At 38.9% G+C, this 25,874-nt stretch overlaps 2 protein-coding genes and 1 long non-coding RNA gene across 12 annotated transcripts in view; 1 reads left to right on the top strand and 2 right to left on the bottom strand.

The window, feature by feature from the left end:
• The window catches only part of dock7 (dedicator of cytokinesis 7), a 51,731-nt gene extending 38,489 nt beyond the window's left edge, over positions 1 to 13,242 (bottom strand). For 4 of the 9 annotated variants that reach the window (XM_034706470.1, XM_034706480.1, XM_034706496.1 and 1 more), the window contains exons 1-14: positions 13,016 to 13,240; positions 8,718 to 8,817; positions 6,135 to 6,310; positions 5,622 to 5,690; positions 5,376 to 5,505; positions 4,996 to 5,208; positions 4,618 to 4,703; positions 4,454 to 4,520; positions 3,817 to 3,966; positions 2,880 to 2,960; positions 2,527 to 2,689; positions 1,855 to 1,997; positions 1,562 to 1,655; positions 1,178 to 1,340 (exon numbers count right to left, since the gene is read on the bottom strand). In XM_034706470.1, the coding sequence (XP_034562361.1) occupies positions 1,178 to 1,340; positions 1,562 to 1,655; positions 1,855 to 1,997; positions 2,527 to 2,689; positions 2,880 to 2,960; positions 3,817 to 3,966; positions 4,454 to 4,520; positions 4,618 to 4,703; positions 4,996 to 5,208; positions 5,376 to 5,505; positions 5,622 to 5,690; positions 6,135 to 6,310; positions 8,718 to 8,817; positions 13,016 to 13,053 (1,673 nt within the window). In that variant the 5' untranslated portion in view covers positions 13,054 to 13,240. Of the gene's footprint in view, positions 1 to 1,177; positions 1,341 to 1,561; positions 1,656 to 1,854; positions 1,998 to 2,526; positions 2,690 to 2,879; positions 2,961 to 3,816; positions 3,967 to 4,453; positions 4,521 to 4,617; positions 4,704 to 4,995; positions 5,209 to 5,375; positions 5,506 to 5,621; positions 5,691 to 6,134; positions 6,311 to 8,717; positions 8,818 to 13,015 lie in introns of all 9 variants that reach the window. The other 5 variants (XR_004634531.1, XM_034706520.1, XM_034706511.1 and 2 more) reach the window with 3 other exon arrangements.
• Positions 13,243 to 14,588: 1,346 nt separating this feature from the next.
• atg4c (autophagy related 4C, cysteine peptidase) lies at positions 14,589 to 24,909 on the top strand. The gene is made up of 11 exons (XM_034707224.1): positions 14,589 to 14,770; positions 14,868 to 14,989; positions 15,486 to 15,569; positions 16,064 to 16,294; positions 17,911 to 18,250; positions 20,076 to 20,146; positions 21,227 to 21,396; positions 21,673 to 21,751; positions 22,528 to 22,604; positions 23,093 to 23,212; positions 23,660 to 24,909. The coding sequence occupies exons 2-11, from the start codon at positions 14,914 to 14,916 to the stop codon at positions 23,825 to 23,827; spliced, it is 1,416 nt and encodes a 471-aa protein (XP_034563115.1). The 5' UTR covers positions 14,589 to 14,770; positions 14,868 to 14,913; the 3' UTR covers positions 23,828 to 24,909.
• LOC117829656 overlaps positions 17,724 to 25,874 on the bottom strand; it is a 105,165-nt gene continuing 97,014 nt past the window's right edge. For both annotated transcript variants that reach the window (XR_004634658.1, XR_004634657.1), the window contains 2 exons: positions 21,202 to 21,351; positions 17,724 to 18,075 (listed from right to left, as the gene is read on the bottom strand). This is a non-coding gene — a long non-coding RNA (uncharacterized LOC117829656). The remainder of the gene's footprint in view (positions 18,076 to 21,201; positions 21,352 to 25,874) is intronic.

Here is a 25,874-nt window from a genome sequence, read left to right as displayed (position 1 = left end):
CAAATGCATTTTTTCCCCTGAATCAAATTTACCTTTACGACACAATGTATATAACTGACAGTATTAAATGGCTATTGATTGTATTGAGGTGTTCAAAACGTGATGAGAGACCAGACCTGTCACTCAGCCACAGCCGCCAGCTGAGCGTCCACGCTGTGTGCAACACCTTCAGTCAGCTGTTTCACATTGAAACATGCTTTAAAGTTTAAACACCTCCCTGATAGCTGAACGAAATATAAGACCACATGATGTTTGTTACAAGTGATATAAAATCGAAACAAATGTGTTTCGGTAAGTTCTTATTTAATTAATCGATACTCAATTCATTGTTGACATTCCTATCCAAAACAATATCAATTCACAAGTAAATCAACATTAAATGTACTCTTCAAAGCTGTGCATGCCCTGTGTTAAGAATGTTCTGTTATGTTTGTGGTATTAAGAAGTGCTTAAAAAAAACATGTGAAGCTTCCCACTTCATGATCTGAAATCCACGGCTCTCAGCCTGCAGAAAATTGTTGCTTGATCAGGTTAAGCAACCCGGCAGCCTCGTCCCAGTTTAATGACCTCAAACACATCAATTGTACACAGGACATACTCGAAAAGAAGTGATAGATAAGACTATCAAACAATATGGTTTTAGAAAGTATTTCACGACTATCTTCTTTGTTAGCCTGTTCTGCTGGCTCTCCCTGGTGTACCACTGAGGTCTGGCATAGGAAGTCACCTGGTTATCTGTAGACAAACAAGGTCTGCTGTATCGAGGCCAGGTCAGCAGAAACTGACTGCTAATAACATCTCTTCAAGTAACCTTGACAAGAAAATGCCTTTTTTTCAACCATTAGCTAACCATTAACAGAGCGTAGTGTCAGGATAACTGAACATACTTTGAAAGATTCCTCAATGAAAACGTGACAAAGCTTTGATTCAGGGTGCTTTTTTCTGACCATAGAAAGTTACTTTTTAATTGTAATATTTTCACAGATGAACATAATTAGGGACTATGTTAACATAGACTTCACCTTAAAAATTAAACTGTTATTACAGCTTTTATTTTGAAACCTTTTGACAGGTAATTTGGAAACTGAGCTTTACCTTACTTAACTTGTCATGCAAAACTGAAAGATGAGAAACCCAAGCTCTGTTGTTCATCCACAAATGTGTTTTTTTTCTTTACCTGTATGTGGTGTTTGGCACATAGACATCCCTGGCAGGAAACTCCAGGATGTCCCTGGTTGGGCGTACTCTGCTGTCTGGGTAAGGTTTGACTTGCATAAGGTCAGGGGTCAAGCAATAGTGGGGGTTCTCTGGAGCTGGAGATATGTCCAACTTTAACTGGGCTGTGGTGACAGATGAGAAGAACAGAATAAGAAGGGATAAGTAAACAGGGAGGTAGAGTAATAAAGGAATGATCGTCTTTCAATTGAAAAAAACAAAACAAAACAGTACTCTTCAAATTAACAAGTATCTATGGGATTCATGGTGCATATTAGACATGAGTATCAGGTGACATCTGACATCAGGATTAAGAAATTCAACAATACTCAATCAATGTTTCTACCTGTGATGGGTCTGAGTCTCCTCAGCACTGAAGAAGGTCTTCTCATATCAGCTAGAAACTTAAACAGATCCTCATCACTCAGTCTGTCTCCCTCCTGAAAAACAAATAAATGGACAACATCAAAACAAATAAAAAACTACAAAGACAAAAGATCCCAAAAGAACTATAAAATGTAAACCATGTGTGTAGGCATGTTTGTATATATGTGTGTGTGTGTGTGTGTGTGTGTTTGTGTGTGTGTGTGTTTGTGTGCGTGTGCGTGTGTGTGTGTGTGTGTGTGTGGTGTGTGAGACCTGTTTAAAGAAGTTGGTGATAGTGAGTGTCGCAGGTCTAAAGCCTGTCAGACTGCATGACTCGTCTCCACTGGTGGTTCTTTCCAGAGAACGCCTTCCCATAATGCTTGAGTTCCTCCTTTCTGACCATGAACCCTTTCTCTCTGTAAAGAGGCAAACAAACAAATAAATAAATAAATAAAAGAACGAGCAAGAAAACATTTTAAATTCAAATCTGACATTGTCTACTGACAGCTTTTTCTTCAACTAAAGGTTGAAAATTCTATGTTTTTTCTGTCTGCTGTAAGAACACATCCTCCTCTCATCTGCTTAACAACAATAAAGGCAGCCGCCACAGTCAGCATCAAAGATACTTTGTAAGGTTAAAGGTTAGACAAACACTGAAGGTCAAACTCAAAATAACACACAGGAATCAATACGGCTGGATACTTTGCCTTTCTTAATATTTGCTTGAAAGTTGTTTTAAGATAAAGATGTGTGGTAATGTTTTAACATGAACACGAGCCTCATGCATGACTGCAAAATCTGTGCTACAATCTGTGTCCTCTGATCACTACATGTGAGTAGGTAGACGCATAAACACATCAAGCACACTTTTTTGCTTGTACAAAGATACATATTGTTTCTTCTTAGTTGCAATACAATGGATTGGGTTAAAATGAAATGTCAGACCTGAGAGGCTCATCTCCAGCTCCGTGTCTCTCTCAAGACTGCCAGCGCTGTTCACAATGTTCATCAGGTGAATGGCCGTCCAGGCAAAAGGCATGCGATAGCGTCCAAGACGTTGGCAGAACTGCTCTGACTGTCCGCGGAGCTTCTCCAGCTTCTCTTTATTCTATAACACAAAAATAGATTTAATAAAAATAGTGATGTACAGTGCTACATTTCAATGGAAAATTGGCCGCATTATAAAAAAGAAAGTTGTGGTAACAAATATGAAAAAATAACATAGTTATTATTCAATACACTGTATATCTGTTTTATTATAATGCTTGTGAGAAGCCTCAAAACTTTCAGGGTCATACCTTGGCAGCATCTGACTCTTTAAAAACCATGTAGGGCTCAGCACACTCTCCAATGTCACCTTGCTGTAGTACCTTTTCCAGCTGGAGACAAAACACACTCTCTCAGTCAACACACAAACACAGGGCTGTTTATACAAGACAGAGGCTAATACAGGACAATCACATCAAAATGATAGTACTAGTAAACACAGACAGGATATTAGATGGCATTTTCTGGAAATGACATGTGACTGACTGGAGTTTATGAAGTATTCAATAAATACTCAGAGCATTACACCACCAGTCAAAAGTTTGGACACACCTTCTCATGCAATGGTTTTTATTTATTTTAATTATTTTCAACATTGTATATTAATACTGAAGACATCAAAACTATGAAATAATCTGGTTTTGCCATAATATGGATTACAACAGTAGTCAAATAGGGCTATCCATTGTGTACTAACCCTACCTCTGAACAATACAACTGATGGTCTCAAAAACATTAAGAAGGCAAGTCATTCAACAAATGAACTCTTGACAAGGCTCATGTTAATTAGAAACCATTCCAGGAGACCACTTCATGAAGCAGACTGAGAGAATACCAAGAGTGTGCAAAGCTGTCATGAAGGAAAAAGGGGGCTAATTTACAGAATCTAAAATATAAAACATATTCTGGTTTGTTTAACACTTTTTGTTAATTAAATAATTCCATACATGTTCTTTCATAGTTTTGATGTCTTTGGTATTAATCTACAGTGTTTTGAATAATTAAAATAAACACAAACCCTTGAATGAGAAGGTGTTTCCAAACTTTTGACTGGTAGTGTACATATTCTCATGTGTTTTCTCTTTTTTTTTTACAAACAAGAGTTTGATCATCTTGTTGCATCTTCATACTTTCAATAGCAAAGCAAGCCTTAACAATGAAAAAGACATTATATCATAGCTGTCTGACCTTAATGACAAGGAAGACATCCTGGGAGGGATACGTGATGGAGAATATGGCAGAGCGTGCCAACGTGGAGATGGCTGCTGTCTGAATATGCGGACGAAGCATCCCCTTCGTTTGCTCAGAGTTTAAGTCGAAGAAAAAGTTCTCTGATATCTGGGAGGCACATCGAGAGAGATATCAAGAGCAGCACAACAGAACTGTTAAATGCATCGACATGGCTACATTGTGGTGTTTCTAAGTATTTAATATAAGTCTTTGAGTACATGTTTGTTCCACTGAAACTTATTTCTGGCTCATAATTGCTGAAAACATGCCAACATTCAGACGATAATAACCCTCTTGTGAAATGATAAATGATGGAGCTGCGCAGACCACTGCACTGTTCATGTGAGACATCTGCTAATCAAGGCACTGCTACCCTCTAGTGTTTGTCAGCTTTAGGGGAAAGAACCAGCAGTGGATGTTCCTCTTCAGATAGATACATAGTTCTGGTGATTTACCTGCATTCCCAGAAGCATAACAGGTCCACAACATAAAATTTTATCGTCCACCCATCGAATTCGTTTTGGCCTCCCAACATTTTTAATGGTTTGCAGGAGTGACCCAACAACTCAGGGCTGAGGAAAGCATAACAGCTTACCTTTTTCTTTTCCTTGACATCGTATAAGGCCAAACTAGCAAATATGGGTTCAATTTCGATCTCAAACCTTCAAGGAGAGCAAAAGGAGCGGGTCAGCAGAAAGCAGCAGTTAAATAAAAGAGCTAAAGGGCTGTTTTTCCAGAAAAAGGCTGTCCAACACTTACTTCAAGGACAAGCACTTGACGAGTAGCCTCTGGCCAAAGTGTTCTTTAGGTACTTCAGGCACACAGTGGCGCTCAATGGGCTCCTCCTGCAAAGTCACAAAGAAGTTCACAGGCACATAAGTGTACAAACTCAAAATGACAATGAACGTTTGCATAGCCATCCTCTGATGAAAACATGTTTTAGATTTAAGGTTATTAATTACAGAGAAAACTACTGACATTCTGGGACTGAGTTTAAACACTATTCTAAACAAAGTCATAGCACATTAGCTTGCTTGGATCAAGTATCCTGACTTTTTTTCTTTTTTTACAAAGTGTTATCAAATGAAAACTTTAACTATGTGATGACTTATAGAAATAAAGGTTCTGAAGGAGTACCTCATCAAGAGCTGGGTGCAGAGCAAAGAGTTCTCTGTGGCGGTTGGATTTGCGTTGCTCTTCGTTGTGTCTGTCGATCTCCTCGTTGGGGGCTCGGTCGAGGAGGTGAGGAAGGAGGGCATCAGGGAGAGAGTTTTTCAAGTCAAAGATGCTGCAGGCCCAGCTGCCACGTGGAGTGTCATCTATAGACATGGACCGTCGCTTCAGATCATCCTGCAAGACCCAAACCGCAAAATGGATTTGCTTTACAAGAACCACAGACTCACATGCAGACTTTTTATGGAAAAATACATTTCAACCCAAATGTCACCAACCTGAAACATGCAATAGGAGTTTAAGATCAAAAGTTCATTTGACTTGATGACTGAATAATCCCATACCTGGTCATCCTGGTAGCTGCTGTTGTCTGGCATCTCATCAGCCTCAAACACTTGTTTGGGAAGGCCTTTCTGACGCTCCTTCTGTTTGTCCAGAGTGTTGGGGTTAAAGCCCGTACCTAGCTTGTGGTATCTGAAAAGTACACAGTAATGTAGTACATTATCAAAAACTAAATACTAAAACACAGTCCCATGATTCTAATTAATTGTTTGATACAACGTGAACACTTCGAAACAGTAAAGTCTTACTTTCTGTTGACGATGGCCCAGTCTTCTGTGTAGGATCTGACGCAGTCCCTTACATGAACATCAGTGTCCCTGCAGCCAGACACACTCCATCAGACTTGACAAGCTTTAATTCAATAGCAAGAGTCAGACCTAAACTTAATAAGTCTTAGTGAATAAAGAGGAAAAGCTACAAGACTGATGTCATTTCATCTTCTGGTATATCACAAAGTAATGCATCCAGTCTGAATTATCAAGAGTACGAGCTAGAGAGAGAGGAATGGCATCGAGCCCACATGTCTTTGATGTTTACATATGTTGTGCAGCTTTAGCGATAACTATAGACAGCAATAATAATAAACTCTTGTAACACACAGCAGAAAGAGTCATACTCTGCTTCTCCTGATAAATGACCTATCAGAACTACTGTGCAAACTTATGAAAAATAGATGCCTGTTCTCATGAGAGAAATTTGTCACAGAAATGATACTTCAACTCTATACCAGCTTCTTCCACTGCCAGCGTTTCAACCCTTACCCCTCCTCTGGGACGGCTTGTGCCACTGTGCGGCACTCCCTGGGCGTGTAGATGACCTCAATATCATCTGGGGGAAACTCAATCAGATCCCTCAGAGGACCCGACTCAACGATGGGAGGGTGAGTGATGAGGTACTCCTCAAAATCCACGGGCTCCACTGCCTCTGTGAGGGGCACCTGGTGGGGTGATGAGAGGGATGGGAGAAGTAAGATCGCTGTGAAGACACGGTCTCTCCTGTCTACACTTAAACTCATTACATTCTACATCAGAAGGCCCAAAGAGAAGGTATTCATGTTAATTGTGCTGAGAAAGCAGTTCTAGCTTATGCATCATCTTTTGCATCATCATGAACAACACAAGGTTGTTCATGCCTTTATCCTGTCAAGACTAGATTTTTGCAATGCCCTTTATTCCGGTTTATCTCATACTTCTGTTCATCGCCTTCAATTAACTCAAAATGCAGCTGCCCGATTAATCACTGGTTCACGAAAATCCGATCACTTAACTCCAATTCTGGCTTCCTTACACTGGCTTCCTATTAAATTCCGAATCGATTTCAAAATACTACTGCTCACTTACAAAGCTCTACACAATCAGGCTCCCCAGTACATCACAGACCTTCTCACTCGGTACAAGCCTCCCCGCCCTCTCAGATCAGCCGACATGGGCTTATTGGTTATACCTAGTGCCCGTTTAAAATCCAAGGGGTCTCGGGCTTCTTCAGTCCGGGCTCCCAAACTATGGAACGACTTACCATCTGAAATAAGGCGTGCTACTTCTGTTCTTAATTTTAAATCACTTCTTAAAACTTTCTTTTTCAAAAAGGCCTTCATAACTTGCTAACATGTTATTATGTATGTGTGTGTGTGTGTGTGTATGTATGTATGTATGTATGTATATGTATGTGCATGTGTGTACATATGTATATGTATATGTGTATATGTGTATGAAAAAGGGTTGGGATTATATTTATTATTGTTTACTTTCTGTGAAGCACTTTGTAACTCTGTTTAGAAAAGTGCTATATAAATAAAGTTTATTATTATTATTATTTTGTTCCAAACAAGAAAATCAGTTCTTAGAAAGTAACAACTGTGATTCAGGGAAGGCTTCAAAATCCCCTCAGGATAATACACATTACCAGATTATCAATTGTGCTTTAAGCTTTGACTAATGGTTTCACGAGTCTTATCCTGCTCCCAAAACAATGAACCCAGGGGAAATATTTGGTTTCATCAGCTTCAGTTTGTGAGCAGTGGTGAATGCACGCATTTGTCTCTCTCTCTTTCCCTTTGAGGAATATGAACACAAATACCTTTCACAGTTTAATCAACAGCCAACTGTGGCCTAATTAAAGAAGGAGGAGGGGGGAACATTTGCTTTTGTCCTGGCTCAGAGCTGCTGAGGGTCAATTGGCACTACCCCTTTAACAAACACACTGTGTGGCCTTCTGCATTTGAAACTGGAGAGACATTGCTTGTGGTCTGCAGGCTAATCAATGGTCATTCATCATGGTATTCAAAGAAACACAAGCAGCCTTGAGAATAACCACTAACTCAAGAGAATGGCATCCTCGTCTCATGTGGGAATAGTGCATCCCAAGTGTGTTAGTGTTGTACTGATGATGATGTAACAGCAGTTTAATGAGATGTGAGCTTCAGCCAAGAATCCTGCCTAATCTGAAAGGGAATTTTGTGAAGAACACAACCCAGTACCAAAGCAAGTCAACTCAAGTTGAGCTGAGACATCCAGTACCATGCAGGGGACACTAATGGGAGGTTTTGGCGTCTGAATCATAGACTGTACAAATAATGGACGTAGTATGACTTCACTCATCTGTTACTGAAGCGTTGCTTTGAAGCCAATCGTCGGTGGGAGACATATTGGATAAGCGGCACTCAACCTAACTTGTGTCAATGTTGCATGAGTTTAACTGCTAAGTATCTTAATTGCTCTTATAATAAGGTGACTAAATGGTGATACCATTTTCAGTTTGGGAACCAAAGCTTGATGCCTTGTGACAACTTTTAACATTAATTGTTGAGCTTGTTTACAATTTTCTTTTGCCAGATAACAAGTGAGATTTAGACAATGTTGTATGCATAGACTGTATAAAATATGGCGTAGTATCCATGACATCACCCATCTGTTTCTGAAGCACTGTTTTGAGGCCAATCGTCGACAGCAGCAATATTGCTGCTGCGACGATTGTGACGTAAAGAGGCTGGCTTTAAGCCTCCTCGCCAACAGCTACAGCGTTCCTGCCTTTCAGTCAAGTCAGCTGTAAATCTAGTGATGGAAAACTCATAATCTTAATATCTTTGAAATTGCTGCATTATGAAAATATAATATAATAAACAGATAATTCATGTGTACATGACTGGTTTGTTTTTAACCAATGTTGAAGTGTTTTGGTTTTTTTTGTTTTTAAAAGGCACTGTAGTTCTCAAGCTCCCTAATGTGAGCTGGTAGTTTGTTCCAGGACTGTGTGTCTTTGACAGACACTACCATTTGGCTGAATGTGGTTCAATTCTCGCGCCCGGAGGCTACCGCTTGGTCTGAAAGGTCCCTGAGACTACTCACCGTGTTGGTTGTAGCGGTGCCCGCGTTGAGGTTTTTGAAGAGTTGTGGGGAGCCCCCATACTGGCCTGCTATCTGCTTCCTGACCTCTGCTGCCACAGTCCTGCAGAGATAGAGAGATGAAGGAGGTGAAGGAAGGCAGACTGAAACTCTAATGATCTAAAAGCAGTCATTTGTCTTTCAGGCTCAGATTCAGAGAGAAGCAGCGACACAACATTACGTATAACAATGTGTGGGCCATAATAAGGACAGGATTACGAAGCAGTACATTGTACCAGATAATACAATGTTGAATACATTCCAACTATAACTCATAACAATCAACAACACAAGGCAATCTTCTACAACATATGCCAACAAAAACACCACACATTGCAGATTTTCAGATTGTGAAAAGAAGGAGAGAGAGATAAAGGTTTGAGAAAAGTGTCTGACAGTCTGCAATGATAATGTAGTGTGGGGTATTTTACAGGGAGACTTACTTCTACTACTACTCTGCTAAAGCAAACAACCACTTTTAGTGCCTTAACTTGTGGGTGCCAAAGCTAGCTAACATTGTAAAATACTCTTCTTGTCATTTCAAGATTTTCAGTGCAAGTCTCTCTCTCTGCTCTAGCCTAAGACAGCAGCATATATTGCAGCACAACAGAAAGGAGAGGAATAAAAACCTGTGGATCCCAGTGGTCAGCACTAATCTTCTCCACCCCCTTCTACTCCCCGTACACAGACACAGGTCCTTTAAATCACACCAACCACCACAACAACTCAGTGACCTTTTCCTTGAACAAAACAACAACGCAGCAAGTTGCCCAGAGTGACACAAATAACAAATTGGAACCAAGGACTAAGGCTACACTCAAGAGACTCAAGGTGATATCACACAGGTAACAGAGGCTAAAAGGATCCGACAATAACTGTTCCTTTTCATTCAGTTCTTTTTTAGAACAGGATTTGTCCTTCTGCTCTGTGTGTAAAAAGCAGAATCACAATAGCTACTTTAAAAGTGACACACTTGGACTTGATTACAGTAATAAGCAGGTATAAGGAGGGATTCTGTCAATGCAAAACCCAAAACCTCTAAATGAAGCCTGGTTTCCCCAAAGCCACAAAAGTGCTGAGTTCACCGTCACGGATGTGTCATTAAAAATACTGTACACAAACACAAGGATCCCTATGCCTGAGACAAGGTTGCAAAAGAATGCTGGCTTAAGGTTATTGTTCCAGTTAAATTACAAATGTAACATAATGTACAGTGTTGTTGAGATGTAGTGACGTCTGCAGTGTTACCATCAGAGAAAGGGAAAAGTGCTGAACCAACAAACACATTCTTCAGTCCTCCTCCTTAGTCCCTCTAACCAGACCTTAACTCAGCCCCGGTCACTCACAGAGGAAGAACTTCATAAAACAAACATCTTTCTGTTTCCGTCTCTTCAAGAAAAGCAGTTACTTTTATTTTAAAAATAAACTGGTGAGAAGTGAAGGGCATAGCGTAAAACAAACTCATCGAGGCATGAGATTAAGACTGGCAGTTTTAGTCACTAAATAAGCTTCAACGCATGACGTGAGGAGACTCGCTTTTACTACTAATAGTCAGAATGCTTAAATAGAAGCAAGACAGGCACCTTTTTCACTACCAATGAAAAACAACAGCAAAGTTTAACACCGCTGACTAATCCAAGAACGTGAACAATTGTAAAAAAACAAAAAACATTTTAATCTGTTTATTCAGGGAAGTTCCACTCGTATGGCAACTACCCCAAATTATTGATTTATTTAGTCGATACAATGTGAGAAAAAATAATATTGTGAAACCTGAAAAAACAGCCAACCACTAATGTGCCACATGTATATTCTTTGTTGAAACAGAATCAGAAAATGGTTGCCTCATTTTGATGTTGGATTTCAAAGTCAGAGTTTGTGATATTGAAGTTATTGATGACACAACACTGTAATGTGTGTGTTTTAACATTAGGCCCGCACCATCTGATTTAAATCTGCAATATGGGGTAAAATTGTTAGATTATCACACATGGTGTTAATTATTTATTTTTTTCTCAGTTTGTTTTGGGGTTTTATTATTAATCTTTTTTATTGTTTTTTTTATTTTTTTTGTCTTTTTTTTACCTTTTGCACTTATTTATTTTTTAAATATTAACCCTTTTAATTGTATTGTATTTTTACTATTATTTATTTCTTATCTATTAATTTATCTTTTATTTAAAATTATTATAATGTATTATTATTGGTTCTTTTTTTCATTCCTTCACTTGTGTTTTTTCTTATACAACAAAACTCATTTTTTTCTCTGCTGCTAATAAAGTTTATTCTCCAAAACTCAAAGACGTTGTTTGTTACTATGATAACAAGGATAATATTGCTCTTGAACATATCATAAACTTCATTACACGATATGCCAAGTTTTTCATTCACAAATAGAAACTCTCAAAGTCACTTCCGAAGTTTTCAATTTTCCCTCTAGAATTCAAGTCCCTTATTCAATCATTTCTTTTAGTCAATGACAAAAAATACATCAAATTCAGGAACTATTATAACACCATTTTCCCTTAGACTCCTAGGTAAACAATTATTTACATATTTCTGTATACGTTTGGTTTTGTTATGAGTGTATTTACTTTATATATGCGTAATTGTTGTCATAAGTGTATTTACTTTATTGTATAGTCGTCCTGTCTTCTGTATGTATGACATGTTTATATTATTTAATCTGTCTTCACTTGATTTATGTGTTACTGTCTTCTACTACCTGCATATGAACACCAAATAAATGAAAAATAAATGACAGAAAACTCCTCTATGATGGCAGCAGCTACAACTTGAGAATCTCAACCAGATTATCAAATGAAAAATGTAACTGTGCCTGGTATTTTGATAAAAAAAAATAAGAACAGAACAACTAGAGCTGGGTGATATTGAAAAATAAGTTATCACGATAAAGTTTTTCATATCAGTTGATATTGACAATTATCACGATAAATATCAAATCATTATTTCATTTACATTTAAAGGCAGACTTTTGAAAGTTTCAGAAATCAGACGGTTTGTTAGCTTGCATTAGGATTAAGTTCTCTGTAAAGCTTCTTAAATCCCTCTTTTCTGACGGTGCTAATAGGTAGCAGGTCTTTTGTCTAAAATGAGATTTTTGTGAAGTTTTAGTTTGTAGATTCTTATTTTCCTCAGATTGAGGTTATTTACATATTTTGCTTTAAATTTACAACAAAGAAACATCACATTGTATGCTGTGTATCAGTTTATTGAGTATTATTGTGAGTAGTGCACTCCCGTTTAAGGTTACTATGGATTACGTGCATTTAAATATATCGATTTTTAATCTAACATTTGATATATTTACATTGAGAAAAATTGTATCACAATAATTCTCATTATTGAATTATCGCAAAGCTCTAGTAACAACCTATGACAGCCTTCCTTTTAAAAGTGTCAGTATATAATAATAATAATAATAATAATAATAATAATAATAATAGTAATAATAGTAAATAATAATAATAATGTCTCTGAAGGGGGGGATGACATTTATTTTCCAGATGTGATGTTGGTTGTTTCAGAGTCAACACAACAAACATGTAGGGAAATACAAATGTTTGGCCAATTCTACTAAATGCTGAAGTGAAATGTTAAATGTCTGTGGACCTGAACCATGATGTCCATCTCTCTCCATCTCTCCAGTATCTAAGTTGTTCATCGCTGCTGGGGATGATGGTATTTGACAGCTAGCACAAAGCCCTTTGTTAAAGAGATTACTTTGATCCGTCTGAGGGGCGGAGAGGAGATTATTATGTCGCTGTTTGATAGCTGTTGTGGGAGGCTTTTATTCCCAGTCTTACTGTAAAACAAATATCTCTCTTGTCAGTGTGTTCCGTCTTCAAACATAACTCTACAAAGTTGCATCTCTTCCACTGCTGCTAGCATCCCATCGGTAGCTTAGGATGTAGGATGTCTGTCCAAAATGAACGGTTACTGTTTCTCCCTCTTTGTGCTTATAATTACAAACCTGTTGTTTCAGCAGGATACATTCATTACAACTACACAACACATCACTTCTTTGTTCGCATTCAATGTGGAAAACATCCAGCGGCTAGCTGTGTCTCTGTGTGTCTGGGTGGGTCTGAGCATCTTTATATAGGGCTAACAAGCAGCTAGCATATCAGGCCTCCTTCTCAGGGTTCCCTCTGCTGCTGTGAGGGAACGACCCATATAAAAGCGTCAAATCGCTCCCTGTGCTCTTCTACAAACTCATTTCGCGGATCTAAAGTCTTTACCTGCTGATTTTTTGGGCGAAGGCGCGGCGTTCAGCCATGGCAGTGGCCGCTGATGTGGTTTAACGGGATTCCCAGGCAGGCAGGCTGCAGGCAGACTCCGCTTTCCACTTCACTCACTACGGCCACAGGGAGAACGGGGAGAACGGGAGAATGGATTCATCATTACCGTAATGATGGGAGAGATGCGCAACAGAACACACCCAACATAAAGCCCCCTGATAACTGTACTACTGTGGGGCTACGGTGGCCCTGAAGGACAAAACAAATTTACTAAAGATGAGACACTTTTACAAAGTTGGAGACAAATTTACATTTTGGAAAACATTTTTACATTTTGGAAAACATTTTATAAAACATTTTTACATTTTATAAAACAAAATTACAACAGCAAAAACACTTTTACCAAGGCCAAAAAATAATTTACATTTCAGAAAACAAATTTGCAAAAGATGAAACACTTTTAAAACAACAATGCAATTTTTGTTGTTAGTTTTAATTTACTTAGATGAAATCAAACGCAGTGCTTTTGCTCCACCTTCGCTGAATGCATGCGCGCTCCCAAGGCCAGGGGAAACACTTTCCATCGAGGATAAGCACATTGGCACGACCCCGGCCCTGGTGGTGGGACAGAGCTCAACTTAATTCATTATCACAGTGTCATTTAAAGGTTTTAATTGTGATCCACATTAAAAGATAATGTAGAAATGGTTAATATAGAAAAATGTGCATCATGGAAAATATGCCCTCTCTGCATTGTTATTGTCCATAATTACTACTTGAAAACAGAACATTGACATGCATTGCAAGATGTCAATTTCAATACTTTGATTCAGTACTTTTTTATTTAAACATTGGGAGTTTACTGAAAGATTGGGCATACACACAACCATATGAAAATGTGCTATTATTTTCTAAAGATTGCAAATCAGAGAAGGCCAAAGTGATTTATTTACTTTGTGACAGAAAAATCACAAAGAATTGTTTATTTTATGCAATGGTCCAATTCAAGAAGAGTTAATAATGCATCTCATTTTCGAAACAGAGATGTGATGGAGAATGTTCACAGATGCTTAGAGAAACACACAGACATTGACAACATCCCATAGTTTACACGGATAGGCTGTTGTTCCACAATGTACAGTAATTTAGTCCTTACTTATGTGCCAGGGGTGAGCAAAAACTGAAAAAAAACCCAGTTAAAATTACTAATAAGTGCATTCAATGAGTAAAGCTAAATGTTTTTTATTTTTGGTTGAATTCCCTTCCCACTTTTTGATAAATGACATATATATTGGCAAACGTATTATAAATTATCACTACTGGGAACAGAAGTTAGAAAGCGAAATGTTATTGTAGGTGATGTGTGGAAGCTGCTGCAGCTGAGCTAGGTATGTGTTTTAATCGTCGCCCTGCTTTGATACAACACAGAGTGTTGGTTTTGTTGCGTAGAATAACCGTAGTGAGTGGAGTGTTCGAACCACTGCTCTTACATACTGCAACAACTGTTTAGACGCCGCCCGCCCGGGTTGGACAGAGTAACTAATCAAGCCTCCGGAGACCCGCCCCTCTCCGCTTGGTCACGTCGGAAACACCGCGAGATCACGTGACACGACTTCTACTTCCTCAGTGTAAACATTAGTGGTCGCAGGACAGTGTTATGTTCTCATGTTACACTTAAAGCTCTGTAACAAAATGTGACCAACTATCTTTTATACGGAGCGACTGGGTTAACAGCTTTGTCTTAGAAGCTGAAAGGTAAAAACGCGTCTGTGTTTCATGTAAATGTGCATTTTAAATACCACTGGTAGACTGTATACGTGTGATTTTCTCTTATGTTTACTATGTGCTCCAGGATTTATCAGCTTTGTGGGAATGGGTTCCATCCCTTGTCGGTCGAAATGGAGAATAAAGGGAGCGACGAGGTGGAAAAAATGAAGACAAAGTTCTTTTCAGCGTGGCATAATATGAAGTACAGTAAGTCCCATGCTTCAGGCTAATACACACTAACACACAGTCCTCTGTGTCCACTTTGTGTGATGCTTTAAGTGCTGTGTTGTTCGTCCGCTATCTCATCTCTTGACTCAAGTGTATTTGTTACCTACGTTGTAAATTGTAAAAAGTAAACAACAATGACGAGAGGCTGCATAAATAAAAACATGGATCATAATTCAATGAGACATCAACCGTCTGCTGTTGAGTCAGCCTTTAAAATAGGTCTTTGTCATATTGTCCACACTAATATATGTGACATTGTTGTCTTTTAGGTCACCCATGCTAATGTTTGTTTATTTATGAACAAAACAATGGTTGTTGTCTGCCCTATATGTCAAAGTGACTAAAGTAAAACTACATATTGGGAAATTTGGATCTCTAGACTAACCCAGTCTGTTTGAAATTATGTGATAGAGAGTATGTGGAGGTTTATCTAATTACATCATACATAAAATACTGTCTTTTGTGTGTGTCTTAGGTTGGGCTCTTAAATCAAAGACCTCATTCAGTAGGAATTCTCCAGTGTTTCTCCTCGGGAAGTGTTACCACTTTAAGGTGGAAGGTATGGTTTATCTTTCTTTCTTTTTTTACCTACAACTATCCAGGTTTGTCTGATTTAGACCAGAAATCTCTTTCACAAAGAGCTAAAAATAGCAACAACACATAGTTTTAACAATAAAAACCAAGCATGCAGCAGTGTCATGAGGATTTAAGCATGAGTGGAAGATAAAGACCAATATGAAGTTTGTGCCATGCAGCAGGTGCAGAAAACACCAAAGCCTTCTTTTCAAAATCTATTTGGATCAACAAATTGTTTGTGTCTAGAATAAGGGTTGTTATTTAAATCCTTCAGAATTCGTAGTGAGGCTAAGTAGATGGGATTTTTTTTCCCAGAATGGCTTTGTTGATAAAACACAAACAGTGACAATACAAATACACACTGGCAGCATTACAGGTGATTAGCAGTAAAAGTTGTATCCAAAGACTTGGCATACTGTGGCTGAGAAAGGTTGAAAGGTAACAACAAACTCTGATTTGATCGTTTGCTCTCTTCAGATGAAGATGGTCTTACAGACCCCTGCTATGAAACCTCCGAAGAGGACTTTATCTTGGGGAACGTGGAGGATTTCCGCAAAGATTTTACCTCCAGATTGTGGCTCACCTACAGGGAGGAGTTCCCTCCTCTGCCGGGCTCCACCCTGACCTCTGACTGCGGCTGGGGCTGCATGCTGAGGGCCGGGCAGATGATGCTGGCTCAGGCTTTGATGCTGCATTTCATGGGCAGAGGTGAGCAAAATGATGGTGTCATACTACACCTGAGTTACAGTAGAGTTACCAAAGATGAGAGACTTCAGGAGCACTGAGGTCTGAAAGGTCTGAAGCCTGGGGTCTTTATTTCACTTGGGGTTGTACTTTTGCTGCATTCAGAGGACGAGGGGGCCAGTCATGCTCACTGCTAAATATGTATTATATTTGCTGTAATTGACTTAATTAACAACACTAAGCGTAGTAATTAGCTTGCTTGGAGAGCAGTGTGATAAAAGAGCATGTAATAAAATAGAGCTATGCAGCTGCTACATTTTTTATTGATAAGAAGCATGGGTTTAACCTCTGTAAACCTGAAAAAGAGTCATGGCTCTTTCATATATCAGCAGACATGGGTTTTTTTCTGCATGGTACTTAACACTGAGATGAAAACACAAACAATAACAACTGGAGGAAGCTTTTTAGTATCTTTAAAGGTATTCTGGTAGAAATCCAACAACAGCCGAGCCTTCTCTTGCAGATTTGTCGGATTCCCAAGCTTCTGAAACACTATAAATGGGTTCTTATTTAACTGCCACATGTTTAAGTGCCTTTGTCTAGAAGAGGGGGCTGCTAATATTGAATAATACTAAAGGGAAACAAAACGTGTAGTAAGGTAGCTAAGTTGCTCTGAATGTGATGTGTCCTAGTTTTAAAAAAAACATTGAACTTTACATTTTTAGTATGTCATATAATGTTGAACAGTTTAAACCCACAGCACCTGAGTCTGTATTCAGTTTCAGTTCTGTCTCTCTTTCTAAGCTAGCAGGCAGACTTATGGCCAGCATTGAGAGTTCTCTCTTTCTCAACCTTTGGAAAGTTAAATTTAGTTGATCAAAGCCATTTGATAAAACGAGTGAATTCCTCATTAATTGCTCGGATCTATTGTCTGTAAAGTGCCCAGGTTTTATGGCTCTATGTAATAAGAAGACTGCCGGTTTAATGCAGTCATTTAGAAAACAATATTTAAAACTTGTTCTTCTGTCAAATCTAAAATATGTCACTGATGAAATATTTCTAGATAAAATGACTAATGGCCACTTAAGAATATTTATTGATCAATTTCATTCGGATTCACTCTAGATCAAGGTCATTTTGTTAATACCTTACACTCCAATCTGGCTCATTTTATAGCTGGGGTAACTCCCTCTCTCTCCGCCTTCGGCTCCCCCCCTGTTTGTAAGGTTAAGGCCAGTTAAAGTGAAATATTGGGACACTCAAACCTATAATTGAACGAAAAGACACCTATTCTGTTAATGAATCGCACAAGGTTCAGTCTGTTTAAGGGAAAAAACTTTAATTCTGCAAGTTCTGAAAGACTTCAGTTCTCATTGCTGATCCTCTAAAAGGAACTTGATGCCCCAGAGGCTCTGGTTAAAAATGTATAAATATTAATAAATAAGAGGACGACTTTTTCTATGAGTGCAGGAGGGGGAGGGGGTTATGTTTGCTGCGACCATAGCTATCAGCCACCAATTTAAATAAGTTAGGAGCTGTGAAAACTGTTACTTTCCAACAAAACCTGATCTGAAAATGTACTTTTGTTCTCTAACGCTGACTGTATCTGTTGTGTTATGTGTAATTTATTCCATGCACAGACTGGACCTGGTCTGAGGCACTGGCCCTCCAGCCTTTAGACACAGAAACCAGGACTACCACTGCAGCCAAGCGTTTGGTGGCGTCTTTGGAGTCGTCTCTGCAAGGTCCCCACAGATCTTCAAGCAAAAGATCACAATCTGTGAACCAAGCCCAGGCTCCGGGATCTGCAGAGGAGGCAGATGCACATTTGAAAGACATGTACCACAGCACTCTGGTATCCTGGTTTGGGGACAGCCCCTCAGCTCAGTTAGGCATCCACAGGCTGGTGCGCTTGGGTCTGACCATGGGGAAACAGGCAGGGGACTGGTACGGTCCTGCTGTGGTAGCACACATCGTCAAGTAAGTGTTTAAAGTGAAGTTTGACAGTAACTACACCTTCTTATTTTAGATATTACCTATCAATTATTTTTGGTCATTGAACAATCAACATATGTATTTTTAGTGCATCGTAAAATTCAATCCGCCGCTGAGTTTATAAACTTTCCTTAAGTAACGTCTGTAATCCGTAAAATCCGTAGTAGAACAAAAGAAGGAGTTTCACGCAAAAAATGTTGCTTCTCCCTGAAAGTCTTTGGTAAACACATGATGTTCAACAAGGCTACAAGCTGAGCTCCTTCTAAAGTTAGCTCTGCATGTTCCAGGGGTATGGATTACTTTAGCTGACAGACTAGTATACAGGTATAGGAGCATAAGTACTTAGTATTAGCTGTTAATCAAGTATCCATACTGGGAAAGAGAAAAAAAAAAGTGATATCAGCACAACATGCATATTGGATGGATAGATAGTAATCTTTGTAATCCCACTTATTTAAGCGTGCACTTGAAATGTCTTTGAATTATTAATTATTGAACCCATTGGTAACAATGTTACATCACAGGTTTTAAGTTCATGGTGATTTTCATAATATAGCCCTAGTACTAATGTATATGTAGAATTAGCTTTGCATGTAAACCATTGACTGTATATAATATGGACAACATGCCTTCATCTCCTCCCACTGTAAAAATAATGAAGCCAAAATATGTCCATGATGGGCACTGCCATGTTGTGCTGGTGATGTTATTTGGAGCTAAAACATGTGCAGGAGTGATATGGCTAGTCGAGCGGTCTCGCCCTTTCTGCTAAACAAAGAACACATTTAGCTTACAGAGTGGACACTTACAGCTATGACAGTGAAGTGACCCTTGTGTTAGTTTTGTTTTCTCTTTCTGTTCCTCTTCTACTCTGCTTATATAACACTGCAGCAGCCGATTCATGACACCACATCCCCTTTTGTACGATTAAATGACTAATTGAAATTAAACTTCACCAAAAAGTGACCCTTGCACATAAATCAGCATGATGACTAACTGTTGTGACAGAAAGCATGTTTGGGAAAGATTGACTTGACGTTTAGTTAAATTTTCTGGTTTGACCCATGCTATATCTGTTTTAAAGGAGGAGGTAAGCTACAGTATATGACCCATACTGCAGCCAGTCACTGATAGAAGTACTATATACACTACCAGTCAAAAGTTTCTCATTTTCTCATTCAACGGTTTTTATTTATTTTTATGTATTTAATGATTTTAAATACTGTAGATTAACACTGAAGGCATCAAAACTATGAAAAAACATTTAAGGAATTATTTAATTTAAAAAAATTGTTAAACAAATCAGAATATGTTTTATATTTTAGATTCTGTAAAGTAGCCCCCTTTTTCCTTCATGACAGCTTTGCACACTCTTGGTATTCTCTCAGTCTGCTTCATGAAGTGGTCTCCTGGAATGGTTGAATTAACATGAGCCTTGTCAAGAGTTCATCTGTAGAATGACTTGCCTTCTTAATGTGTTTGAGACCATCAGTTGTGTTGTTCAGAGGTAGGGTTAGTACACAATGGATATCCTGTTTGATTACTGTTGTAATCCATATCATGGTAAAACCATATCATTTAATAGTTTTGATGTCTTCAGTATAAATCTACAATGTCAAAAATAATTAAAATAAATTAAACCCATTAAATGCGAAGGTGTGTCCAAACTTTTGACTGGTAGTGTATTAGCTCTACACTTTTGGGTATCTGTCAAGTCATCCATTCTTATACAGTCAAGGATGTAAACTTCTAAAAATACTACGCCTTGTTTTCTTCTCCCTCTTCCTCTCCTTGGTTCCTCTCCTCTTAGGAAAGCAGTTGAGGAAGCGATGGACCCTGGCTTGGCGGGTATAACTGCTTATGTCTCCCAGGACTGCACAGGTATGAAAGATGAGCCTACTGTTGATGAAACAGGAAACTGGGCACAACGCCCAAACTGACCCTTCTTTTTTCACCTTCTCTCTTCTGCGATGAGACTAAGGAGCTGACAGGGGTCTCACTGTGTCTATTCCCCAGCAAACCCATCTGCTATAAAAACCTATAACATCCCACTCCAAACTTTTCCTTAACTCAATAAATTGGCTTTTGAGATATGTTTGTCTTCTCTATTGCCAGAAAAGAGAACAGGGGGTGTGACAGAGAGGGTGTCAAGGTGTTTTGTGCTTTTTAGAAAAATAAAATAGTTAATAAAATCAACTCTGATTCAAGAGAATTCAAGGGTTGAAGTCACATTTTATTGGTTTATGCCACATAACTTTCTCTATTTCTCTTAAGGCAACAATATGCTGCTGTGTTTTATTTCTTTTTGTAATGAGCCTCTTTGGGTTTTGGACTTTTTATTGGATCTTTTTAGATTTTGACTGGAACGATGAGAAACGGTGACCGACATTTTACACTTTTTCTTACATAGAAGATAAAAAGATTAAAAGATGGTTTGTAAAAGTTAAACATATCTACCCACTAAAATAATTATGATAATTTCAACCGATATAGATTATAAATATATACCAATAAATTACTGGTAAGATTTTGTAACATTAAGAGGGGTTTAATATTATTAAAAGACACATCAACCAAATAAGAACACATATTTAAAGGCTTATCAAAGACACTCACAGCTGGGTTACAGTAGATGGAATACGTTTTCTGTGCATTTCATAAGACATGCTGTTGAAATATTTTAAGATTAGGTTGCATTAGGGATACATATAAAAACCTTTCTGGCAGATGGATTGAGTGAACATAAATGAGGACTATTTGCAGAAGTAGTAAAAAGACAGAAATGTGTATTTTATGTGAAAAAAAAAGTCCCAAAGCCACTTAAAGTATTAAGAGATATGGGTGAGAGGCTGCTGGGCAAACCAGAAAAATACAATAAAACTGACTGGCACATAAACAGGGCAGACACAAAGACAGACAAATGACCCACGTCTGACCTCAGATTTATCGATTCCTCTGCAGTTTACAGTGCTGATGTCATCGATAGCCACAGGGCACCCAGAGACGGGCAGGCCTCCACTTCCCCACAGAACAACCAACCAGTGCCTTCATCCAGTCGAGCTGTCATCATCCTCGTCCCTGTGCGGCTGGGAGGGGAGAAGACAAACCCTGACTATTTCAACTTCACTAAGGTGAGAGGGGCATGGAGTTTCAGTAGGTTTGAAGTTGACTCTTTGGTGCTTAATCACAAGGTTTAACACACACACACACACACACACACACACACACACACACACACACACACACACACACACACACACAGAAGACCACAAGAGTAGTTTTTATACTAGAAACAGAGAAGTTACTGGAAGAAAACATGGGTTTGAAATATCAGTTTTTTTTGTCATCAGTATATAGAATGTGAGAAACAAAGTAAAAGTGTCTCCTTTGTATTTCTCTGCTTTTAGAGCATACTGAGTCTGGAGTACTGCATCGGCATCATCGGAGGGAAGCCCAAACAGGCCTGCTACTTTGTGGGATTTCAAGGTTAGTGTTAGCTTAATGCAAAACAGAGAAAGACACACAGAGAGAGGTTGGTGTGACTAACAGATGATTTTGCATAATGTACCCTTCTTATGAGGAGAGACAAAGTAAGTTAATGTATTCCTGTTTGCATGAGGAAAACGGAGAGGAGTGGAGAGGGAAGCAAGTGAAGCAGGGCTTACTTTATTCTCTCTGACCCATCAAAGCCTCGCCCATTTATCACAAGTAAACCTCCCAAGTTGTGAGCAGTAATTGATTTCCATAGGAGGCATGCATTAAATTTCATCCTGGCCCAAAGTGAGCCACTCTTCATCACCTTCAGGAGCCAGGAGGAACCTTCAGTTGTACATCTTGGCAGTCAATATTTACGCATTTACATTTTACCAATTTGAAATACAGTGGTGGATGATGTCTAAATGACAAGCAATACATTCTCCCTGCCAGGGCGCAGCTCCGCGCTGCATTTGTCATATGCAAATGCTCCAATATAATTGCATGTTTGTAAAAGTAATTCCCCGACACAAAAATTAAATGACAGCCCCCTTTTTTGTGCGTGTAAAGAATGTGCTTGTACAAACGCATCTGATTATGCAGAATTTAATCCACTCTGGTGGATATTAAAAAGCAACAACCTTCTGGGAGGCATATTTGACGCACACAAGCCTAACAATAAGCCGAGCGGGTGACTTTGAGCTACTCTGCATAGAAATTGGAGATAAGTGCGTTTTTGTAATAATCCGATGTTTTTGAATAACTTGTCTTTTGTTTTGTCCTTGCAGATGACAGCTTGATTTACATGGACCCTCATTACTGTCAGTCTTTTGTGGATGTCAGCACCAGCGATTTCCCTCTCCAGGTAATGTGAAATTACACAGACGAGCTGACTGGGGCCCCAGTAATGTGAATTTAATAGTTTCTGTTAGTACTTAAGGGTATGAATCTTATAGTAGCCCTCTGCCCAATTACACAGTCTCTATCTGCTGATTTATTTGCTGCTCAGATGTGTGAAGCTGCCACTTAAGAGAAATACGGCAAATACTGGATCAGGTACAGTGAGCGTGAATATTTCAGGACCCATGCATAAAAAACAGCACAGGGCGCTGTGCAGCAACTTTGTTTTATGCTTTTGCATGCAGTGGTATACAATGAGACAACACACCAGAGGTGTAAATTTATGCTGTGACAGCAGATAAATAGGATTTCACTCCTCAGATGATGCAGAATACATCTTATTCACTGTTCATGCTGCCATGGAGTGTATGCATGTTCTGCAGTTTTTGCACATTATGTGACCCTTCAGCTTGATGAATATTTTCTAATTTGTTTTGTCTCTTTTTTCTTTAGTCGTATCACTGCCCCTCGCCAAAGAAGATGCCTTTCAGCAAGATGGACCCCAGTTGCACCATAGGTTTCTACTCTAGAAGTGTTCAAGACTTTGAGAAAATCAAACAAGAGTTGTCTAAGGTAAGAGAAAAGTACTGCCTTTACAAAAGATTTCTGACAGTTATGCTGCCAACATTTCAATATCTGTTATTATAAAGCTGTTTGAGTTCAGTTTGGAGCCCTGAAAATATTTCGACCACTAGGTGGCAGCATTTAGCCATGAATCTGATACTTTGAATCTCACACCAGTCAACATGCTGGGGAGATGTGAAACCATGATCTTCTTTCCTCCCTTAAACCTGTCATGATCAAGCTGAGACTCTAGAAATTATATTAAACGAATAAACTTGATTTTTTTTTTTGTTGCCTCATTTGAAGAAATATCTTTCTAACACAGAAGACTTGACAGAAATTTTTTTTAGAAGACACCCCTCATTAAGTGATGAAATTCAATGCAAACTGTATTGAAATGTACTGTTCTGTGTAACAGTAACACTCCTGTGAAACACCGCTCTGTTGTTGTTCCAGGTGCTGCAGCCGTCAGCGAAGGAGAAATACCCAGCGTTCACTTTCGTGCAAGGTCACGGCAGAGATTACGACCTGTCGGCCGGCCTGACCCCAGAGAAGAGAGAGTGGCCCTTCATCCGTGACCCACGGAGGACGGTCACCACTGCAGGGGACTTTGTGCTGCTTTGACAGCACTGTTCAGAACTACTACTGACAGGGAACTTCTTCTAATAATGAATCACACTGCTTCATATCCAAAACCTTGAGTTGGAGCCTGTTGTGACACTGAAGGTTATGGAACTTTTAAAACATCCTGGAAACTTTTCAGACTTTTATTTGTTACCTTGCAATATAGGTTTCAAGTACATCTTGTCTGGAGACTTTGAGACATTTTATTGGTTCTCTGTTTAATTTAACAACCTAAAGTTATACTGAGGAACATCAATGCAAACACTCTTCATTTTGCAACATTACATTTTATTTTTATGAACTTGAGACAAGGTGTTGATGGCGACTGTACCTACAAACTAGATTATGGGAGATTCTGTTTAGATGTTTTTCATCTTAGATCATGTAGCAGTTTTAAAAACAATGGACACATGCATGACTGACAGTGTCACTGAGCAGTAATGGTTAATACTAAAATAAATGTTTCCCTTCTTTACATTTTTTAAAAGGGCTACACCTTCAGTATTTAGTCTGTTTTATGTTTACAGTTTGGCTTAGAGCAGTATTTAAAAAACATGAAATATTAAGATTCAGGGGCTTTTTGAAGATTGTTCAAAACATTTCATGGAGCACACTGTGTTCATATTGTTGCCAAATTTTCTTTTAACACTCACCTGAACTCTTTTTTTCCCTCTATGCAATAATAGCCGACACTTTAGTGTGATAATGTTTGTCTGCTTGGTGTAGTGTGTATTTTAAGTGGTGAGACTTTTGACTGAGCTGTGTAAAAGTGTGAAATAACCAGTGGTGACATGAGATGAACCCATGTGCTACAACTCACTCAGAAATATGTCTGAAAATGAGAAAATAACCGAACAGTTAAAGATTCAGGGAACGAAGGTTTACTGTAAAGATGATTTATTTTCTTTTAAAGTAGCAAACAGTGAGTCGCACTGTTTAACCCTCTAAAGCAATATTTATTTTTAAACGTGCTATGTGAATTTAACAGTTTGTTTTCTTTTGTTTTCCTGCAAAACATTGATTAACATTTTGTTACACTAAAAGAAAAAGTTGAATAAAGTCAAAACGTTTGACTTCCTCAAGGAGACTTCTTCTTTTTCATCCACTCGCAGAATTAAAAGACACTCCAGCAGAATAAAAAAAATTGTTTGCTGCATTTTTCCAGTGAGATACAAACCTCAGCGGTGTGTTGAAATGTATTCAATCCCTTTCTCTTCCAGTCAAATGTTGTAGATTAAAACTAATCGTACGTGCTAACCATCTCTACAGCCCATTAACCAGGGACCGGAAAATATGTGACCCAGTGACACTGGCGGCAATTGTGTTCCTCTGTGGAGGAAAAGAAAATATCCTTGTGTGCAAAGCTCTGTTACCATGGATAATCTGTGTGTTGCCCCCTTAGTTTGAGCTATGCCCGACTGTTTTCCTCTTCAATACAAATTCTTGTATTATGATGAGCCTTGCTTTTTAAAGGAGGGAACTGTCTCTTCTGTGAGGGAGCCGGGGCAAGGGTGAGGATGGACAGATAGAGAGGGAAAAGAATCCCTCGCCTGTTCTCTTGTGCACCATGGAGAAGCAAAGGCAAAACACATAAAGGCATCATTTAGACCTCCTGTCTGATCTGTGTGTTCGTCCACGACTTTCTGTTAGCAGACGGTCGCCCGGCTGTGTGGACAGAGCGGGAACATGAAGTATGCAAAGACGACCAGTGACATTCTCCAAGTTTGGAAGGCCAAGATTGGAAATTTGGGGATTTTTGTCTAGAACATGAAAGAGCATTTGTGCTGGGGGGCATGCAGCGCTCTAAGGGTTGACTGTGTTCTCCATGTATTTACAGGGGATGTATGAATATTTGATTAATGAGTCACAGACTCAGGGGAAAAGCAATAAGCGTGTGGTGGCTTTACAAAGCTAGCTTATCACACACACACACACAGACACACACACACACAACATGCCCGCCCGTTTAACACAGCTGTCGAAATTGTCATTGGCATTGCAGATTCCTGAAAATGTAATCTGCAGCTGAGCAAATTCCTTACAAAGA

The sequence above is a fragment of the Notolabrus celidotus genome, chromosome 2 (assembly GCF_009762535.1).
Source record: "Notolabrus celidotus isolate fNotCel1 chromosome 2, fNotCel1.pri, whole genome shotgun sequence".
NCBI lineage: Eukaryota > Metazoa > Chordata > Actinopteri > Labriformes > Labridae > Notolabrus > Notolabrus celidotus.
The sequence above is the reverse complement of the archived record's forward strand: the minus strand, read 5'-3'. Positions and strand labels throughout refer to the sequence as shown.

Excerpts from the sequence above, each read along its gene's own strand:
- atg4c (XM_034707224.1), top strand. The coding sequence starts at position 14,914 with ATGGAGAATAAAGGGAGCGACGAGGTGGAAAAAATGAAGACAAAGTTC. Across the intron at positions 16,295-17,910 it reads GCTGCATTTCATGGGCAGAG|ACTGGACCTGGTCTGAGGCA; the intron begins GTGAGCAAAATG and ends TTCCATGCACAG. Across the intron at positions 21,397-21,672 it reads ACTATTTCAACTTCACTAAG|AGCATACTGAGTCTGGAGTA; the intron begins GTGAGAGGGGCA and ends CTCTGCTTTTAG.